General features: G+C 38.4%; 1 protein-coding gene across 1 annotated transcript; it reads left to right on the forward strand.

Annotated features, from left to right (window-relative positions):
- Positions 1-3,018: 3,018 nt before the first annotated feature.
- On the forward strand, positions 3,019-19,890 carry LOC127445378 (fatty-acid amide hydrolase 2-A-like). Its single transcript, XM_051705419.1, has 11 exons — positions 3,019-3,630; positions 4,847-4,929; positions 7,001-7,137; positions 11,736-11,945; positions 12,273-12,392; positions 13,194-13,329; positions 13,612-13,729; positions 13,804-13,923; positions 14,077-14,188; positions 15,327-15,515; positions 18,927-19,890. The coding sequence occupies exons 1-11, from the start codon at positions 3,442-3,444 to the stop codon at positions 19,112-19,114; spliced, it is 1,602 nt and encodes a 533-aa protein (XP_051561379.1). The 5' UTR covers positions 3,019-3,441; the 3' UTR covers positions 19,115-19,890.
- Positions 19,891-20,478: the final 588 nt, after the last annotated feature.

A 20,478-nucleotide genomic window follows, 5' to 3' on the forward strand; every position in this document is an offset into this window, starting at 1 on the left:
TAAACTGAACAAGTTTCACAGGCATGTGACTAACAGAAATGGAATAATGTGTCCCTGAACAAAGTGAGGGTCAAAATCAAAAGTAACAGTCAGTATCTGGTGTGGCCACCAGCTGCATCTCCTCCTCATGGACTGCACCAGATTTGCCAGTTCTTGCTGTGAGATGTTACCCCACTCTTCCACCCAGGCAGTTCCAGTTCCTGGACATTTCTGGGGGGGGAAGAGGCCCTAGCCCTCACCCTCCGATCCAAAAGGTCTCAGACGTGCTCAATGGGATTGAGATCCGGGCTCTTCGCTGGCCATGGCAGAACACTGACATTCCTGTCTTGCAGGAAATCACGCACAGAACTAGCAGTATGGCTGGTGGCATTGTCATTGGAGGGTCTTGTCAGGATGAGCCTGCAGGAAGGGTACCACATGAGGGAGAAGGATGTCTTCCCTGTAATGCACAGCGTTGAGATTGCCTGCAATAACAACAAGCTCAGTCCAATGATGCTGTGACACACCACCCCTAACCATGATGGACCCTCCACCTCCAAATCGATCCCGCTCCAGAGTACAGACCTCGGTGTAACGCTCATTCCTTCGACGATAAACGCGAGTCCAACCATCATCCCTGGTGAGACAAAACTGCGACTCATCAGTGAAGAGCACTTTTTGCCAGTCCTGTCTGGTCCAGCGAAGGTGGGCTTGTGCCCATAAGCGACGTTGTTGCCGGTGATGTCTGGTAAGGACCTGCCTTACAACAGGCCTACAAGCCCTCAGTCCAGCCTCTCTCAGCCCATTGCAAACAGTCTGAGCACTGATGGAGGGATTGTGCATTCCTGGTGTAACTTGGGCAGTTGTTGATGCCATCCTGTACCTGTCCCGCAGGTGTGATATTCGGATGTACCGATCCTGTGCAGGTGTTGTTACAGATGGTCTGAACTGCAAGGACGATCAGCTGTCCTTCCTGTCTCCCTGTAGTGCTGTCTTAGGCGTCTTACAGTACGGACATCGCAATTTATTGCCCTGGCCACATCTGCAGTCCTCGTGCCTCCATGCAGCATGATTAAGGCATGTTCATGCAGATGAACAGGGACCCTGGGCATCTTTCTTTTGGTGTTTTTCAGAGTCAGTAGAAAGGTCTCTTTAGTGCCCTAAGTTTTTATAACTGTGACCTTAATTGCCTACCGTCTGTAAGTTGTTAGTGTCTTAACGACCGTTCCACAGGTGCATGTTCATTAATTGTTTATGGTTCACTGAACAAGCATGGAAAACATTGTTTAAACCCTTAACAATAAAGATCTATTAAGTTATTTGGATTTTGAGTTTAGTTGTTAAAAATGCCTTCATTCACAGAATGTGACATCCACAACAAGCAATCAGGCAAAGAAATATGTGATGCAGCCGGTTCCTTCAGGATCAAAGCATGTTTAATGTTTTCTGGCAACATGAAGTGTAGTTCCAAAAATGTACTGTGATAAACCCTTTGGCCTTTGGTTTCATGAAAATTACCGGAAAAAAAAATTACCAGTTATAACCAGTTACCAGTATTTAAATATAAAGTTTTCACTCTGGAACAATTGAAAATCACATTGTTCCCATTTTCGGTTACGTTATGCATAAAATTTTGTTCGTTTTCAGTTTTCGTTTTTGTTCCTTGAACTGTTTTTACTCCCTGGTCACAACTACCACCAAGACCTCTACTAATGTTTACCTACAGAGCTGAAATATTCTTCTAAAAATCTAAATTTGAGTTCTGCAGAGAAAGAAAGTCGTACACATCTGGGATGGCATGATGGTGAGTAAATAAAGAGAAAATTTTCATTTTTGGGTGAACTATCACTATCAGGGATGTTGATCTATATCCCAGTAGCTGGGCCCCTGAAAGCTGTCCCCTTTTTCCCCACCTTATGGGCAGCCCTGCCTCCATGTGGTACATTAAAATCATTTAATGCACACCTAGCCATGGATTATCCCTTACTTAATCAATAAAAAAATATTCACTTCACTGAATCAACCTGAATACATTAGGTTGTACCAGCAAAACACATTTTAAGGGTTAGATCAAGTACTGTAGAAATAGCTTGTTAAATAACAATTGCAGGCTACCACTTTTTACAGTGTGGTCTTGTGGATGCTGAAATAAAGCAAGATGCTTGTTTAAGCAGAAGGAGAACAAACTGCACCCAAACATCATTGGTCCTCCGGTGCATTGTGACGTGGCAGTTCTGTACATGTATGGTTTTGACGACTTGGAATCATTTTTGGCCCTTTTTGGAGCTTGAAAGCCCAAGTCCCCATACACTTTTACTGTTTGGAAAAGAGCAGCTCGGACATTCTGCTAAATCTCTCATTGTTTTTCCCACTAGCAAAAAAATAAAAAATAAAAAAATAAAAATAAGAATAAACAATTTAAAAAGCTTAATGTTTACAGTAGTTTTTGCATTGAGAAAAGTTTATTTGGTATTGTGTTTACAGTACATGAAAACATTTGGTCATAATAATGTCTGATCATACTTTATATTTAAGGTTATAAAGTCTTTAAGCCTTGCGTGTAACTGCAGTATGCTCTTCAGCATGATTTTAGCATTTAATTAATTAAAATAAGTAAAATATAGCCTATATATTTTTAAATCACATATGATTAGGCTGAATCTGGGCTATTATTAGGGTTATTAGTTGTTATTTGCACTATAATGTGCTATGAAATCAGTGATATAGTTAGAGTTTGAATAAGAAAGGAGTCATTTTAAAAGTTGCATTTGTGTATTTTTAGGATCGAATTGAACCCACATTAAAATGGAAGTAAAAAATGATGTAGACTATTCATTGCTTTAAAGGAAATTGCTATAACCCTTTCACACGTACACATCACACTGGTTTGTAATGAATAAGGACTAATGAACTCTGAAGTCCGAGCAGTGATGCGCTAAATGACGTCATTATAAACCATTGTCCTTATGACATCAAAAGCCACGATGAACTTATTTCACGACCCAGCTGAGTAGTGTGCAGGAAGATGATTCACCCCCTCTAAAAAGCTAGGTAGCGTGCGTGTGAGTAGTGTGTCGCTTGTGCACTACAGATGGCATGCAAGTCACAACATGCTTTACGCATTCCATGTATCCTGCACCCTGCAGCAGACAGATTTACGTAAGCAAGCAACGAAAAAGAAATAAAGAGTGACTAGACAATAGTGAACGACAGTGAACGCTCCAGCAATGTCTTGGATTGTCTCACTGGCAGTTAGACAAGTCAGCTGTGAACCGTCATGTGACTGCCCATTATCACGTGACAAGCTTAAATAATTTAGAATTTACGTGCTTGAAGAATACAAGAATTACTTCCTTTTTAGTGATTCAGTTACACCGCTCTGCATGCTGAGGGCAGCGAAGAGCCAATTCTCTTTTACTTTGAAACCAACCTGCGCACTGGTGTCATTTATGGTCACTGACTATGGCTTTGTCCCGGTTCGAGAGGTTCTTGGGCCGCCTGCTCAAAGCTGTGGTGTGGATGCTGTTCGCCGCTTTCAAGTTATTTGCACCCCAGCCACGGCATGCAGGGGCTTCCCGACTCCCTCCTATCAGTAACCCACACCTGCTGCTCTCAGCGATGCAGCTTGCCCGAAAGATTCGTCGGAAAGAAGTAAGATGCAAACAAAAACTCTAAAGGCTGATCTTTGATAATGAAAATACAACATGACATGTTAGTTACTCTTCGAATTTCGGTGCGGGCATAGATCGTATTTCACACCCTTCTAGGAAACGCTGCGACAAGTTGAACAGGAAGGAATGCTGGGAGTTGTAGTTGTTTCTCTGAACCAAACAGTTTCATTTTTACCACACTGTACAGTTTATTATATTACAGTTTGTGAGCTGACGTGATTAGTGCTGTGATCAGGCTGGGAAATGTCTGCTTTTCTCTTTAAAATGTTTTGTTAATCACTGTAGTAACTACAAAAAGCCACATGATGACTAACAGTTAATCAAAAGTGGCCCTTATAGGAGCATATATTCTGATAGAGACAGTGCGCAGTGTCAGTCACACAGACACAAAACACCATAACACATGTGACACTAAATTAATTCCATAAAAATTAACTAAACTACATGAAATATAATGCAAAACATGTATTCTGTAATATAAATTTTTACAGTTAACGATGCTGTAAAATCATACTTTTTTATATCTAAAAGCAATTTTTACAATATTATTTACAATGTATTGTCTTGTTAAATATATTATATTTTTTACGTTAACGAATTAATGTTGTGTTTTGTTTTTTTTTTTTTAACTGGAGAATTTTTAATGTTTTTTTTTTTTTTTTTTTGATTTTTCCCCTTTTTCTCCCAATTTGGAATGCCCAATTCCCAATGTGCTTTTTTTTTTTTTTTAATTTTTTTTTTTTTAAGTCCTCGTGGTTGCGTAGTGATTCGCCTCAGTCCAGGTGGCGGAGTATGAATCCCAGTTGGCTCCACGTCTGAGACCATCAACCCACGCATCTTATCACGTGGCTTGTGGAGCGCGTTGCCACGGAGACATAGCGCATGTGGAGGCTTCATGCCAACCACGCTCAACTCACCACGCGCCCCACCGAGAACGAACCACATTATAGCGACCATGAGGAGTTTATCCCATGTGACTCTACCCTCCCTAGCAACAGGGCCAATTTGGTTGCTTAGGAGACCTGGCTGGAGTCACTCAAAGAATTTTTAATTTTTTAACTTTATTTATATATATATATATATATATATATATATATATATATATATATATAATATTTTGTATAGATTTTTGGGCAGTAGTAATATATTCCACATTATGCAATCTACATTCTTTTTTTCTTCCAATTTGTCTCTAGGTAACTAGTGTTGAAGTGGTCCAGGCCTATATTGATCGCATTCAGGAAGTCAACCCACTTATCAATGCCATGGTCAAGGACAGGTGAGTGAGTGGAGATGTGAAATCATCACACATTTTACTCTGTTTATCCTGAAAACACATTGACCATGTTAACACGCACTTAAGAAAACTGTTTATTCCAGGTTGGAATTCTGCAAAGTCATGTAAACAAGAACACTGATTTCCATACAGCGCTCAAGGTATTGAGAGAAAGTGGTTTAACACACCTGGGTTTCTCCCCGAGAATGCGTCTTATGTGGCCATGTAAATGCAGAAGCAGCGTTCTTACAGGTTTTTGAGGAGTGCGCATGTGCATGAACAGACCGGATATCAAACATCATAGGATGGAGCCCAACAACAAGTCAACACAGCAGAAAGAATTCAACATTTCTGAGAGTACAGTGGGATAAGAACATACACTATAAACTATACCCTTTTATGCACCCAATGTAAAATATCTACTGTTCCTCACATTCATGTATATATCCTCGTGCATTGGGGGAATCGCTGAGTTTTATGCAGGGGCAGACTGGCCATAGGGAGAACCGGGACTTTTCCCGGTGGGCCGGGTACGAAACGGGGCCGAACGGGGCCATAAACTGAAACGGGCCACCGTGTTATGCCAAACGGCCTCGACTGGCTGAAGAGGGCTACAAAATGGCGCCGTGATATACATAAAAGGACCGCGACAACCCCATTGGCATCGGCCGATTTGTTTCTTGGGGGTGCTGAAAATCGCCTGCTTGCATGTGAAGTGACTGAGACATGTAAACGACCAGTCATGGTTCATTTTGTTGCGTGCCATCGTGTTACTACAATAGACCAGTGTGCAACAAAGTCTCATTTAAACGGTCCGCATATCAGAGCCGCGAAAGACACGCTTGAGTTCTTAATGTTAAAGTGCTCGCCTGTTTCATTCTCTCTCTCTCTACTCAACAGTTCCCTGTAACTTTTAACTGTCTTGTCTAATGATAAAAAGGCAAATATCTGTAAAACTAATATCATATATCATCTGCAAATATGCGCATATCTCGTTTAAACAGATGTAATAAACCAACCTCACACAACTTCAGCAGATCCAGCGTCCTGTGGAGCGCTCATTTATTTACCTCTAAATAAATCATATCAGACGGTCCACATATCAGAGCCGTGAAAGATACGCTTGAGCTCTTAATGTTAAAGTGCTTTCCTGTTTCATTCTCTCTCTCTCTCTCCTCAGCAGTTCCCTGTAACCTTTAACTTTATTTTCTAATGATAAAAGTCAAATATCAATAAAACTTGTATTATATACCATTTGCAAATATGCAGATACCTCGTTTAAACAGATGTAATTCACGAACCTCATGAAAATCCAGCGTTTTCTTCCCATCGAGCATTCATCTAATATCTTCCTCTGAAGCGTGTATTCTATCAGCCAGAATAAAAACTTCAGGATCAAAAGTTCCTCTCATTCACAAATCATGACGGTCTGACCTGTGACAATCCAAACAGGCGATCCAGGCCGTTTAAACTGTCAGGAGATTGAGGCTCACACTGGACCCGCACGAATGTATGAGTGCAACTTCAAAGCTGCGTCTGAAACCAGGAAAATGCTGCCTCCGTAGGCTGTATACAGAGGTGCTTTTCAAACTGTTCAGAGACCAGTTTCCTTGAGAGTTCCATTCATTCAAAACAGATGTCAATTAAGCCATTAACTGATTAGGTAGCAAGTCAGCTGCCTACGTTTTCGGATGCAGCCCAAAGTAAAAGCGCTTCACGTGTGCTATAAGTAAATGTCTTATTCATAATGCACTATATGTGCAATTGGTTTGATTCAGTATTTTTTGACAGAATGCAATTGCTAATGTGGACATGCCATCCATGGTTGCTGGACTAATGTGTGTACTGTTATTTCCTTCTTTCTTATATATTAACAATTTCTTTATTTGTTAATTTTTTCTTAATTCTTAATTTTTATTTGTTGACTAAACAGAAAAGTAGAAATAGTAAAGAGAAAGCCACGAACACAGCTCATGTAAACGCATACACCAATTTCAAGCCTTAATCAGCTTTCTCGCAATAAACGGCTTTCTGGTTTCCATGTAAACATGGTCATTCTCTCTCACTTCATCAGGTTTTCCGCAGCACTTCAGGAGGCTGCACAGGTGGATAAACTAATAAAGGAGGAGACGGGAGGAGAGGACGTGTTGGAGGACAGACTACCTCTGCTTGGAGTGCCCATCACTGTTAAAGAGGCATTTGCCCTGCAGGGTATCAGTGACCAGATTTCAAATGTGTTCTACATTTGTCCACCCTACAAATTGTCATTTGTCTGCATTTGGTTTTCGTTGACAGTTTTTATAGACAAACACTGCATCTACAGACCCCATGAAATTACTTGACAAGCACAGTATCTATTCAGTCCCATTGAAACAGGAAATTTGTGTGTGACATATTGAAGGGCTCATCCTTTTTCAAATAAAAAAAAAAAAAAAAAGCCAATAGCCTTTACTTCACAACCATGAAGCATGATTTGCTGCTTGCTAGTGGGGTGCATGTGGTGGTATTAGGGGGAGAGGACACTCTCATCCTAGAGAGCATTTGATTGCACTAAAATCTGTGTAGTGCAAGATAAGTCATCAATGTCCTTGATCTGTTTTGCATGGAAGACTACATTTTAAATGTGAATACCTGCTAAAGGTTCATTTTTTCAACTTTTATGACTAAACTAATATATATATATATATATATATGTACACATACGTACACTGGCGGCCAAAAGTTTGGAATAATGTACAGATTTTGCTCTTATGGAAAGAAATTGGTACTTTTATTCACCAAAGTGGCATTCAACTGATCACAATGTATAGTCTGGACATTTATAACTTGAAAAATTACTATTACAATTTGAAAGAAAATGTTCAGAACTTCTTAAAAAAAAAGAGTTCTCATCAAAAAATCCTCCACGTGCAGCAATGACAGTTTGCAGATCCTTGGTATTCTAGCTGTCAGTTTGTCCAGATACTCAGGCGACATTTCACCCCACGCTTCCTGTAGCACTTGTCATAGATGTGGCTGTCTTGTCGGGCACTTCTCATGCACCTTACAGTCTAGCTGATTCCACAAAAGCTCAATGAGGTTAAAGATCCATAACACTCTTTTCCAATTATCTGTTGTGCAATGTCTGTGTTTCTTTGCCCACTCTAACCTTTTCTTTTTGTTTTTCTGTTTCAAAAGTGGCTTTTTCTTTGCAATTCTTCCCATAAGGCCTGCACCCCTGAGTCTTCTCTTTACTGTTGTACATGAAACTGGTGTTGAGCGGGTAGAATTCAATGAAGCTGTCAGCTGAGGACATGTGAGGCATCTATTTCTCAAAGTAGAGACTCTGATATACTTATCCTCTTGTTTAGTTGTACATCTGGCCTTCCACATCTCTTTCTGTCCTTGTTAGAGCCAGTTGTCCTTTGTCTTTGAAGACTGTAGTGTACACCTTTGTATGAAATCTTCAGTTTTTTTGGCAATTTCAAGCATTGTATAGCCTTCATTCCTCAAAACAATGATTGACTGACGAGTTTCTAGAGAAAGCTGTTTCTTTTTTGGCATTTTTTTACCTAATATTGACCTTAAGACATGCCAGTCTGTTGCATACTGTGGCAACTCAAAAACAAACACAAAGACAATGTTAAGCTTTATTTAACAAACCAAACAGCTTTCAACTGTGTTTGATATAATGGCAAGTGATTTTCTAGTACCAAATTAGCAATTTAGCATGCTTACTCAAGGATAAGGTGTTGGAGTGATGGCTGCTGAAACATGACTTTTTTTCAAATAGTGATGGTGCTGTTTTTTACATCAGTAATGTCCTGACTATACTTTGTGATCAGTTGAATGCCACTTTGGTGAGTACCAATTACCTTCCGAAACAGCACAATCTGTACATTATTCCAAACATTTGGCTGCCTGTGTGTGTGTTTGTGTGTGTGTGTGTATCATTACGACATGATCTTCTATCGATTCTCTTGGCCTGTGATCCGATATTTGCCGATACTTCAAAGTCTGCCACGATACGATTTAGATTTGATTCAGGACCCTGCGATTGATATTCTGATGTTATGTGTCTATTTTACACAATCAATTAAAAACATTTTTGCCCTCAAATGCAACCAAAATATAATTTGAATATTTTATTGAGCTCTCTGAAAAGTGCAAATTTAGTATCCGCATTGGGACATCCACAACATATTAAGGTACTTCAGATGTTGAAAAGAATTATACAGATAATAATATAAAAAATAACGTCACACACAAGTGATCATCAATCGTTTGATTACAGTTTATTTTTCAGTTTAGTCCAATTCAAAGTACTGATATACCCATTACTTTTTTCCAACTATCTGTGCTCTCCGCGGTTTTCTTGGCTACAACTTCTACAGTTGTAATGAAAAATTCTGTTACAGTTAACCGGGATAAATGTTAGTAAAGTGTTGCTGTGTAAAGTCTTATAACTGATGCTGGAGCTGAGCAGGTGTTTCTCTTTCACTCATTAGTGCTGTTCAGAATGTCTGCGTTGTCGAGATGTTTCACATGATTGAACTTCTCCATGGTACATTAAAATGGCAAATTCTCATGTAAAATTCAAATGGGTCGCATGCGCAACGATATCGATGGAAGCCCGAATTAATCGCGCATGTGAGCCGCTCTGCCTTTGTCGCATTTCAAGGAACACCCGGTTGATGCATGCGCACGCCGCTCGGATAGCAGAGCACAATCTGGCTTTAAAGACGCCAACCCCACGCACATCGGTGTCCCACATGAAAAGCATATTTAGCGCTCATAAAGTGAAATTAATGTAATACGGTTGCTTCATCGCCTGACAGAAATGCGTACGGACGTGGCTGACATGAGAGGAACATCTTAAAAAAAATTTATATATAGATATTTACGCGTTGTATCAATAACATTGGATCTTTGGTTATTGGATCGATGAATTGTTACACCCATATTCGTTTACTCATAAAAGTTAATAACCTTTAGCAGGTATTCACATTTAAAATGTAGGCCTATTCTTTCTTTTCCATGGAAAACACACACACACACACACACATATATATATATATATATATATATATATATATATATATATATCACACACACACACACAGTTGTGCTCAAAAGTTTGCATACCCTTGGAGAATTGGTAATATATGTACCATTTTAAAAGAAAACATGAGTGAGCAGGCAAAACACATTTATTTGATTTCTTATGGGATTCATATTCAACTGTAGGTTATAACAGAATGGCACAATCATAAAACAAAACATGGCAACAAAGAAAAAAATTAAATGATCCCTGTTCAAAAGTCTGCATACCCTTAGTTCTTAATACTGTGTATTGCCCCCTTTAGCATCAATGACAGCGTGCAGTCTTTTGTAATAGTTGTCTATGAGGCCGCAAATTCTTGCAGGTGGTATAGTTGCCCATTCATCTTGGCAAAATGCCTCCAGGTCATGCAAAGTCTTTGGTCGTCTTGCATGAACCATACGTTTGAGATCTCCCCGGAGTGGCTCGATGATATTAAGGTCAGGAGACTTTGATGGCCACTCCAGAACCTTCACCTTTTCTGCTGTAATCACTGAAGGGTCAACTTGGCCTTGTGCTTAGGGTCATTGTTGTGCTGGAAAGTCCAAGAGCGTCCCATGCGCAGCTTTCGTGCAGAAGAATGCAAATTGTCTGCCAGTAATTTCTGATAACATGCAGCATTCATCTTGCCATCAATTTTCACAAGATTCCCGTGCCTTTAGAGCTCACACACCCCCAAAACATCAGTGAGCCACCACCATGCTTCACAGTGGGGATGGTATTCTTTTCACTATAGGCCTTGTTGACCCCTCTCCAAACATAGTGCTTATGGTTGTGACCATAAAGCTCTATTTTGGTCTCGTCACTCCAAATTATAGTGTACCAGAAGCTATGAGGTGCAGTAAGGGCTTCTTTCTGGCAACTCAACCATGCAGCTCATTTTAGTTTTTATGTATTGTGCTCCTTGAAACAACCACACCGTCTTTGTATTTCTCCTGAGGTTACCTGTGGGTTTTTCTTTGTATCCTGAACAATTCTTCTGGCAGTTGTGGCTGAAATCTTTCTTTGTCTACCTGATCTTGGCTTGGTATCAAAAGATCCCCGAATTTCTCACTTTTTAATAAGTGATTGAACAGTACTGACTGGCATTTTCAAGGCTTTGGATATCTTTTTATATCCTTTTCCATCTTTATAAAGTTCCATTACCTTGTTACGCAGGTCTTTTGACAGTTCTTTTCTGCTCCCCACGGCTCAGTATCTAGCCTGCTCAGTGCATCCACGTGAGAGCTAACAAACTCATTGACTATTTATACACAAACACTAATTGCAATTTAAAAAGCCACAGGTGTGGGAAATTAACCTTTAATTGTCATTTAAACCTGTGTGTGTCACCTTGTGTGTCTGTAACAAGGCCAAACATTCAAGGGTATGTAAACTTTTGATCAGGGCCATTTGGGTGATTTCTGTTATCATTATGATTTAAAAAGGAGCCAAACAACTATGTGATAATAAATGGCTTCATATGATCACTATCCTTAAATTAAAGTTTTTTTGCATGATCAGTCATATTTTCAAAATCAGTGCCCAAATTTCACAATTTCTGCCAGGGTATGCAAACTTTTGAGCACAACTGTGTGTGTGTGTGTGTGTGTATATATATATATATATAGATATATATATTTAGCTTCAAAGCTAAACTAGAAATGGACCAAAGTGAAATTTGTTTTTGGGGTATTTCAATTTCAATTTCATGTATGTAGGATGACACATTCATTTTCCTTCTTTCCAGGCATGCCAAACTCGACAGGGTTATTGACCAGAAGGGATCTAGTTTCAGGGGTTGATGCTCCATCTGTAGCTCTGTTGAAGAGGGCGGGAGCGATTCCACTGGGTGTGACTAACTGTAGTGAGCTCTGCATGTGGCTCGAGTCTCACAACCACCTCTATGGCATCACTAACAACCCCTATGACCTAGACAGAATTGCCGGTGGCAGCTCAGGTCATTGTTACACACACACACTCTCTGATAGAAAAGTCCAAGCTGCACTCACTCTTATTCTGTAATTGTAAATTTGACAGCTGTTTTACACAAAACATTTAGGAGTTTAGCATAGAGTGTTTTTGATCTGTTAATTGCATCATATATGCACTCCTGACTTCTAAAATAAAAACCTGGACATTTGTTAAGAAATATTCCAAGTATTCATTTTTTTCCTTTCTCTTATTTATATTTTTCAAACAAAACGTGTTTTCTTGGAAATATTGTTTTAATTAGTTTACAGTTTTATAAGTGTTCAAATTGAGAATTACTTGCTCTTACTTGCAGGAGGTGAGGGCAGTATATTGGGTGCTGGTGCCTCTGTGATTGGAATTGGGTCAGATATTGGGGGTAGTATCCGCATTCCCTGCTTTTTCAATGGCATCTTTGGACACAAGCCATCAGTAGGTAAGAAGAGTTGGTTTACTAACTGTGTGATAAATTTGACAAAGGCAGTATGTAGTTTCTCTGTGTACTTGATGTTGTAAAGTTGCTTAAAGGTATAGTTTACACAGAATGGAAATAAATAAATAAATAAATAAAAATATTGTTGTCATAATTTACTCACCTTAAGGAATAGTTAATCCAAAAATGAAAATTCTCTCATCATTTATTCAACTTTATACCATCCCAGATGTGTATGACTTTCCTTCTCCTGCAGAACACAAACAAAGACTTTTAGAAGAATATTTCAGCCCTGTAGTTCCTCACAATGCAAGTGAATGGTGACCAAAACTTTGAAGCTCCAAAAAGTACATAAAGACAGCATAAAAGTAATGGGTGAACTAAACCCATATGAGACTTGTGTGTCACTGTTTTCTGAAGTCATACGATTTTGGTAAAAAAATAAAATAACCTGACATTTAAATAATTTTTCAGTGAAATCCTGATGTCTGTTGAGTGTTCATGAAAACTGAGAGAAGCTTGTTCACAGTGGCTTGTGTGCTAAAGTATGACACACTTTTATAATACTGTACTTTTGGGTTCTATTTTAGTAAGCCCCTATCAACTACCATTGTATTGAGAATATGAACTGAAGCATTCATTAAAATTGTATCTATTATGTTCCACATTGGAAAGAAAGTCCTATGGGTTTGACACTACATGAGGGTGAATGTATTATGACAGAATTTTCCTTTTTTTGGGGTGAACTATTCCTGTAATGTCATGAGGAATACAAACTCCATTTGATTTTCTGTGTGCATTTAGGTATCGTAAGTAATGATGGGCAGTACCCTCCAGCCTCTGGACAGCAGATGGGATTTCTATGCACAGGGCCCATGTGCCGTTATGCTGAAGACCTGATTCCCATGCTAAGCATCATGGGAGGACCTAGTACACATAAGTAATATACTACAGTGTTAACAAAATGACTAGATAAATCAGCTCATCACACAATACTGCTAAAATATATGAGCTTTACATAACCGCAACACAGAAAAGCAATCAGATTCTCCTTTAACATGGCATGTTTTTGCAAAGTTGTTTAACTGTTTTTCCTTTCAGCATATGTCTGTTTTATGGGGTAGCAATGAATGTGCTGGCATTCATCACTGCTTTCATAAAACCACCATTTCAAAGGCATCTTAAATTCTCTCTCTTTCTGTCTGTCTTTTACTCCCTGTAGATTGTCTCTCTCTGCTGAAGTAGATTTGAAAAAGCTGAGGTTCTTTTCTGTTCCCCACAATGGAGGCTCTCCTTTGGTCTCCCCAGTGGATGCACAACTGCTCCAGGCACAGAGGATGGTAAGTTGGTGTGTGTTTGTGGATCTGCTTCAGTTAGTTATTATTCATGTGATGATGGGTTTCTGTTTTTTTAGGTGGTTAAACGTTTAGAGGCAGACCTTGGTGTCAAAGTTCAAGAGCTGATCATCCCTCAGCTCAAATACTCCTTTCAGATCTGGGGAACTATGATGTCTTTACCTGGCAAAGATGGAAAGGTGTTCATTTTGCATATTATAATTAAGCTAGTCTTACTGGTTCATCAAAAATATTTTATTTATTTATTTTAGTATGGAAAAAGAACTGTGCAAGTTGTCAGAAAAATGTTTTATCAAATCGTTTTCTCAAAGTTTTTTTTTTTGTAATCTCAGCTTCCCACCGCCTTTGCTGAGCTAATGAGCGAAGGTGGAAAGAAAGTGTGGCCAACCTGGGAGCTGTTGAAGTGGTTTCTAGGGTTCTCTTCTCACACCATAGCAGCAATAGGTGTGTTTTAAAGAGCTAGTTAAAGGGATAGTTCACCCAAAAATGAAAATTCTGTCATCATTTACTCACCCTCATCTTTTTCCAAACCCATCTGACTTTTTCTTTCTTGGAATACGAAGGAGATTTTAAAGGGATAGTTCACCCAAAAATGAAAATTCTCTCATCATTTACTCACCCTCATGCCATCCAAAATGTGTATGACTTTCTTCTTTTGCTTAAACAAAGATTTTTAGAACAATATCTCAACTCTGTAGGTCCTCACAATGCAAGTGAATGGGTAACAACATTTTGAAGCTCCAAAAGTACATAAAGGCAGCATAAAAGTAATACATACGACACTAGTGGTTAAATATCTTCAGAAGCGATATGATAAGTGTGGGTGAGAAACATATCAATATTTGAGTCCTTTTTTTTACTATCAATCTCCACTTTCACTTTTACATCATTCTTCTTTTGTTTTTGGCACTTTGCATTCTTCATGCATATCGCCACCTTCTGGGCAGGAAGGAGAATTTATAGTAAAACATTACTTGTATATATTGATCTGTTTCTTACCTGCACCTATCATATTGCTTCTGAAGATATAGATTTAACTACTGGAGCCTTATGAATTACAGTTATGCTGCCTTAATGTGCATTTTGGAGCTTCAGATTTCTGGTCACCATTCACTTCCATTGTGAGGACCTACAGAGCAGAAATATTCTTCTAAAAATTGTACACGAGAATTTTCATTTTTGTGTTAACTATCCCTTTAAGGAGAATGTTAGTCTCTGTCACTATTGACTTTCATTGCATCTTTTTCCATATATTGAAAGTAAGTGGTCATTCTGCCTAACATGTCATTTTGTGTTCCACATAAGAAAAAAAGTCATACAGGTTTGGAACAACATGACAGTGAGTAAATAATGATAGAATTTTCATTTTTGGGTGAACTATCTCTTTATGTGTGTGGTTTACAATTGGTGAATCCTTCTGTCTCTCATCTCCTATATTTTTTTTAATTTTGATGAAAGCCCAAAGACTCTGCCAAGATGGTTTTTGGCACTATTTTACAGTATAGTTTACATTATATGAACATACATATGTAGATATGCTTGGATAATAGTGTAATTGCCATTCTCTTGCTGTCTGTCTCAGGTCTGGCTCTAGTTGAGCTATTCCAGAGTTCCCATCCATCCCCATTCATTGTTCAGCAGAAGGACAGTCTGCAACAGGAATTGGAGAAGTTATTGGGCACAGACGGAGTACTGCTGTACCCTTCTCATCCCCAAATTGCTCCCAAACACCACCACCCAATCTTCACACCTTTCAACTTCTCTTACACTGGTAGGCATGCCGTTATCTTTAACTCACACCTGCATTTTAATGTATCCAGGAAAGCTTGAAAATGTAAAGACCATATGAAATCACTTTGCAAGTGCAGTTTTCTTTCCTATATTTACAGGGTGGATATATTAAAGGGCCTTTTTTAATAGCCAATAGCCTTTAGTTTACGTCACAGTCATGAGACACTCTCATACTAGAGACTATTCTATTGGATAAAAAGAGTGTGTGAAAGATCAAGAGTCATCAATATTTTTTGTTTGTTTTTCCAGAAAAGAAAGTCTGCAAACTTTAAATGTGTATATCTGCTAACGTTTCATGTTGTCAACTTTTTTTTCCCATGGAGAACACTAGCGTTTAGAAGCAGATATCAGAGTGTTTTGATTCTAAGACACAGACTTAAAGCCTCAGTGCTTCAATATTGATTTAGTGGGTTCTTTATTGAGTAGCAACTTGCAAAGTATTTGCATAAAATATAATGCAAAATCAAATATTCCAGAAACATGTATTTGTGTTCTTAAAGGGTTATTAGTTCACCCAAAAATGAAAATTCTCTCATCATTTACTCACCGTCATGCCATCCAAGATGTGTATGACTTTCTTTCATCTGCTGAACACAAACAAAGATTTTTAGAGGAATATCTCTGATCTGCAGGTCCTTACAATGCAAGTGAATGGGTGCCAAAATTTTGAAGCTCCAAAATCCACATAAGGGCAATAAAAGTACTCCAGATGACTCTGGTGGTTAAATCCATGTCTTCAAAAGCAATATGATAGGTGTGGGTGAGAAACAGATAAATATTTAAGTCTTTTATTTTATTTTATTTATTTTTTTTTTACTATAAATTCCCCTCCCTGCTTAGTCAATCTCCACTTCACTTTCACTTTGACTTTGACATTCTCCTGTTTTTGATGATTCACATTCTTCATGCAATATCGCCCCGTACTGGGCAAGGAGGAGAATTTATGATTAAAAAAAAAAAGACTTAAATATTGACTTCTTTCTCACCCTGTCATATCTTGTCTTAACACATGGATTTAACAACTGGAGTCATATGGATTACTTTTGAATGGATTATAAGTATATTTATAATCTAAATTTCTATTGCTTCGTCTGCTATCTTGGATTTATTTTTCCACCGAGCTCATCACGGTGCATTCTGGGATCACCTACCCGGGGAAGGATACATACGATGCTACCTTAGAATTTGGCCAAAACTAGATATCTTAAGAGGCAGCATAATTAATATACCTACCTTTTGGAACAGTCTTTGCGTCGGGAGCGTGCCTATGATGTCTTAAAATGCTGCCTCCAGAGGATGCTCACTAGGTTTTAGAACAGACCCAGTTCCTGCCTCCTCCTCCACATGACACGTGACCTTACCAATGAGCTTACGTCATCCCTCTCATGAGCGCGTGTCACAGAGATGTACGGAAGTGAACATTTGTAGTTAAAAAGTCGTGTGGATTATTTTGATGCACCCTAAATATGCATTTGGAGTACATTCACTTGCATTGTTTAAAGGAGGAGGCTTAAATTCTGTTTTGATGAAGAAAGAAACTCATCTTGGATGGCTTGAAGGTGACTAAATATTCAGCAAATTTTCATTTTTGGGTGAAATATTCCTTTAAGAATACCAATACAAATTAATAAAAGTAACATTATCAAGTCTGAAACAACACATTGCCACAATAGCATGTTCCTAATTATGTACTGACTTCTTTGTAAATATACAGGTGCATCTCAATAAATTAGAATGTCGTGGAAAAGTTCATTTATTTCAGTAATTCAACTCAAATTGTGAAACTCGTGTATTAAATAAATTCAGTGCACACAGACTGAAGTAGTTTAAGTCTTTGGTTCTTTTAATTGTGATGATTTTGGCTCACATTTAACAAAAACCTACCAATTCACTATCTCAAAAAATTAGAATATGGTGACATGCCAATCAGCTAATCAACTCAAAACACCTGCAAAGGTTTCCTGAGCCTTCAAAATGGTCTCTCAGTTTGGTTCACTAGGCTACACAATCATGGGGAAGACTGCTGATCTGACAGTTGTCCAGAAGACAATCATTGACACCCTTCACAAGGAGGGTAAGCCACAAACATTCATTGCCAAAGAAGCTGGCTGTTCACAGAGTGCTGTATCCAAGCATGTTAACAGAAAGTTGAGTGGAAGGAAAAAGTGTGGAAGAAAAAGATGCACAACCAACCGAGAGAACCACAGCCTTATGAGGATTGTCAAGCAAAATCAATTCAAGAATTTGGGTGAACTTCACAAGGAATGGACTGAGGCTGGGGTCAAGGCATCAAGAGCCACCACACACAGACGTGTCAAGGAATTTGGCTACAGTTGTTGTATTCCTCTTGTTAAGCCACTCCTGAACCAGAGACAACATCAGAGGCGTCTTACCTGGGCTAAGGAGAAGAAGAACTGGACAGTTGCCCAGTGGTCTCCTCTTTTCAGATGAGAGCAAGTTTTGTATTTCATTTGGAAACCAAGGTCCTAGAGTCTGGAGGAAGGGTGGAGAAGCTCATAGCCCAAGTTGCTTGAAGTCCAGTGTTAAGTTTCCACAGTCTGTGATGATTTGGGGTGCAATGTCATCTGCTGGTGTTGGTCCATTGTGTTTTTTGAAAACCAAAGTCACTGCACCCGTTTACCAAGAAATTTTGGAGCACTTCATGCCTCCTTCTGCTGACCAGCTTTTTAAAGATGCTGATTTCATTTTCCAGCAGGATTTGGCACCTGCCCACACTGCCAAAAGCACCAAAAGTTGGTTAAATGACCATGGTGTTGGTGTGCTTGACTGGCCAGCAAACTCACCAGACCTGAACCCCATAGAGAATCTATGGGGTATTGTCAAGAGGAAAATGAGAAACAAGAGACCAAAAAATGCAGATGAGCTGAAGGCCACTGTCAAAGAAACCTGGGCTTCCATACCACCTCAGCAGTGCCACAAACTGATCACCTCCATGCCACGCCGAATTGAGGCAGTAATTAAAGCAAAAAGGAGCCCCTAACAAGTATTGAGTACATATACAGTAAATGAACATACTTTCCAGAAGGCCAACAATTCACTAAAAATGTTTTTTTTATTGGTCTTATGATGTATTCTAATTTTTTGAGATAGTGAATTGGTGGGTTTTTGTTAAATGTGAGCCAAAATCATCACAATTAAAAGAACCAAAGACTTAAACTACTTCAGTCTGTGTGCATTGAATTTATTTAATACACGAGTTTCACAATTTGAGTTGAATTACTGAAATAAATGAACTTTTCCACGACATTGTAATTTATTGAGATGCACCTGTACATTCGTAAATTTAGCACTGCATACATCTGGTGACATCAAGTGATCCATGAAATTCACCAATCAAGATTCACCATCTTCTCTCTTTTCTTTGTTGCAGGTATCTTTAATATCTTGGGTCTACCAGTAACCCAGTGTCCGGTAGGGTTGAGTGCTGAAGGCGTGCCTTTGGGAGTACAAATTGTGGCCGGAAAACTACAGGATGGCCTCTCTTTGGCCACTGCCCTCTACCTGGAGAAAGCTTTTGGTGGCTGGAGGGAACCAGGCAGGACAACAGCCAAATCTTAACCCATGTCATGCATCGTCATATGCAACAATGGGACCATGTAACCAACAATACAGACCACACACACGGCATGTGTAGCCATCCAAAGCTTTGTCACATTTGTTCTGCCTTATAAACGCAGAATGCATTATACATTAACTGACATATTACAGAGGGCTGCATTTGTGCTTAACCTAATACTGTATGAAAACTTAGTAATATTTGTTATTTTTGGTGGGCTTTTCATCCTATTACATTGAGTGGATGCCAGATTCAGGAAAAAAATTGCATAAGAAAGCGATTTACTTGACAAAGCTAATAACGTGATAATTAATTAAGAATTAAGTCATTTAATAACAATACATATTTTCTTTCATGCACTAAAACTAAAATGTTTGAACAAACATTAGGGCTGTTTACTTTTTTAAAGCAGGCTCTTTTTTTGTGACAAATGTGTTTTACAATTGCAATGTTTTAAATAATCTTGCTATAAGTAAGTTTCAGTGTTGTAGTGGCAAGAGGCAGTGTTGTAACACTGGCAAAAAAGACAAAACAGTCTTATTACATTTTATTTAATAAACATATTTATGTAAATAATTACCTGGAGCATTTAAATGCAGGGCATTGACACATTTTCTTTGACTTTATTATTCTTAATTTGATATGGTTCCTCTGTTGCTTAAATTCCCCAGTTGCACGATAATTGAGAAAAATATGTTAAATATTTTGTAATGTGCAGACTTATTAAATAATGCACAACACAGGAAAAAACATTAAATAAAGGTCTATTTTGCTGTGATTTTAATATGTTCTGTCAAGTGTACTATAAAGGCAAGCTATTTTCGTAGGATAAATAAAAACATTTAATGTCATCTAAATGATCAGCAACATCATCATAAACATATAGCCTAATATAAAAAAACATCTACATTACTATAGTAGTCTTTCGTTGAAAAATAAAAAATAGCAGATTGTTAAAGATTGCTTAATTCAGTTTGATGGAAATTTGTCAAATAATTGAAATGTGTCTTAAAAATAGACATATTTTGAGTAAATATGTAGGATTTGTAAGGAGCTAAATACTTTTGCAAGGTAAGCTACTGTACATACAGTAGACTAACCTACATGGTTATTTGGTTTTGCTCAGATAAATTACTTGGATTTGAAAATGGGTCTGGGGTTGTAGCCTTAATCTTCCGATAAATCTATAAAGGCTACTTGTTTTTATATTCAGTGACATCTTTCAAACATGCATTTACGGAAACACAAAGATTCTGCTACAATGTTTCTCAATATTGTCCAAACTAATTTTCAAGTTAATGCGACGATTAAATATTTCCACGCGAAGAGATTCCGGTCAGTCGGTGCATGTGCGAGAATTCCGGAT

Source organism: Myxocyprinus asiaticus, chromosome 8 (genome assembly GCF_019703515.2).
Source record: "Myxocyprinus asiaticus isolate MX2 ecotype Aquarium Trade chromosome 8, UBuf_Myxa_2, whole genome shotgun sequence".
NCBI classification, from domain to species: Eukaryota; Metazoa; Chordata; class Actinopteri; order Cypriniformes; family Catostomidae; genus Myxocyprinus; species Myxocyprinus asiaticus.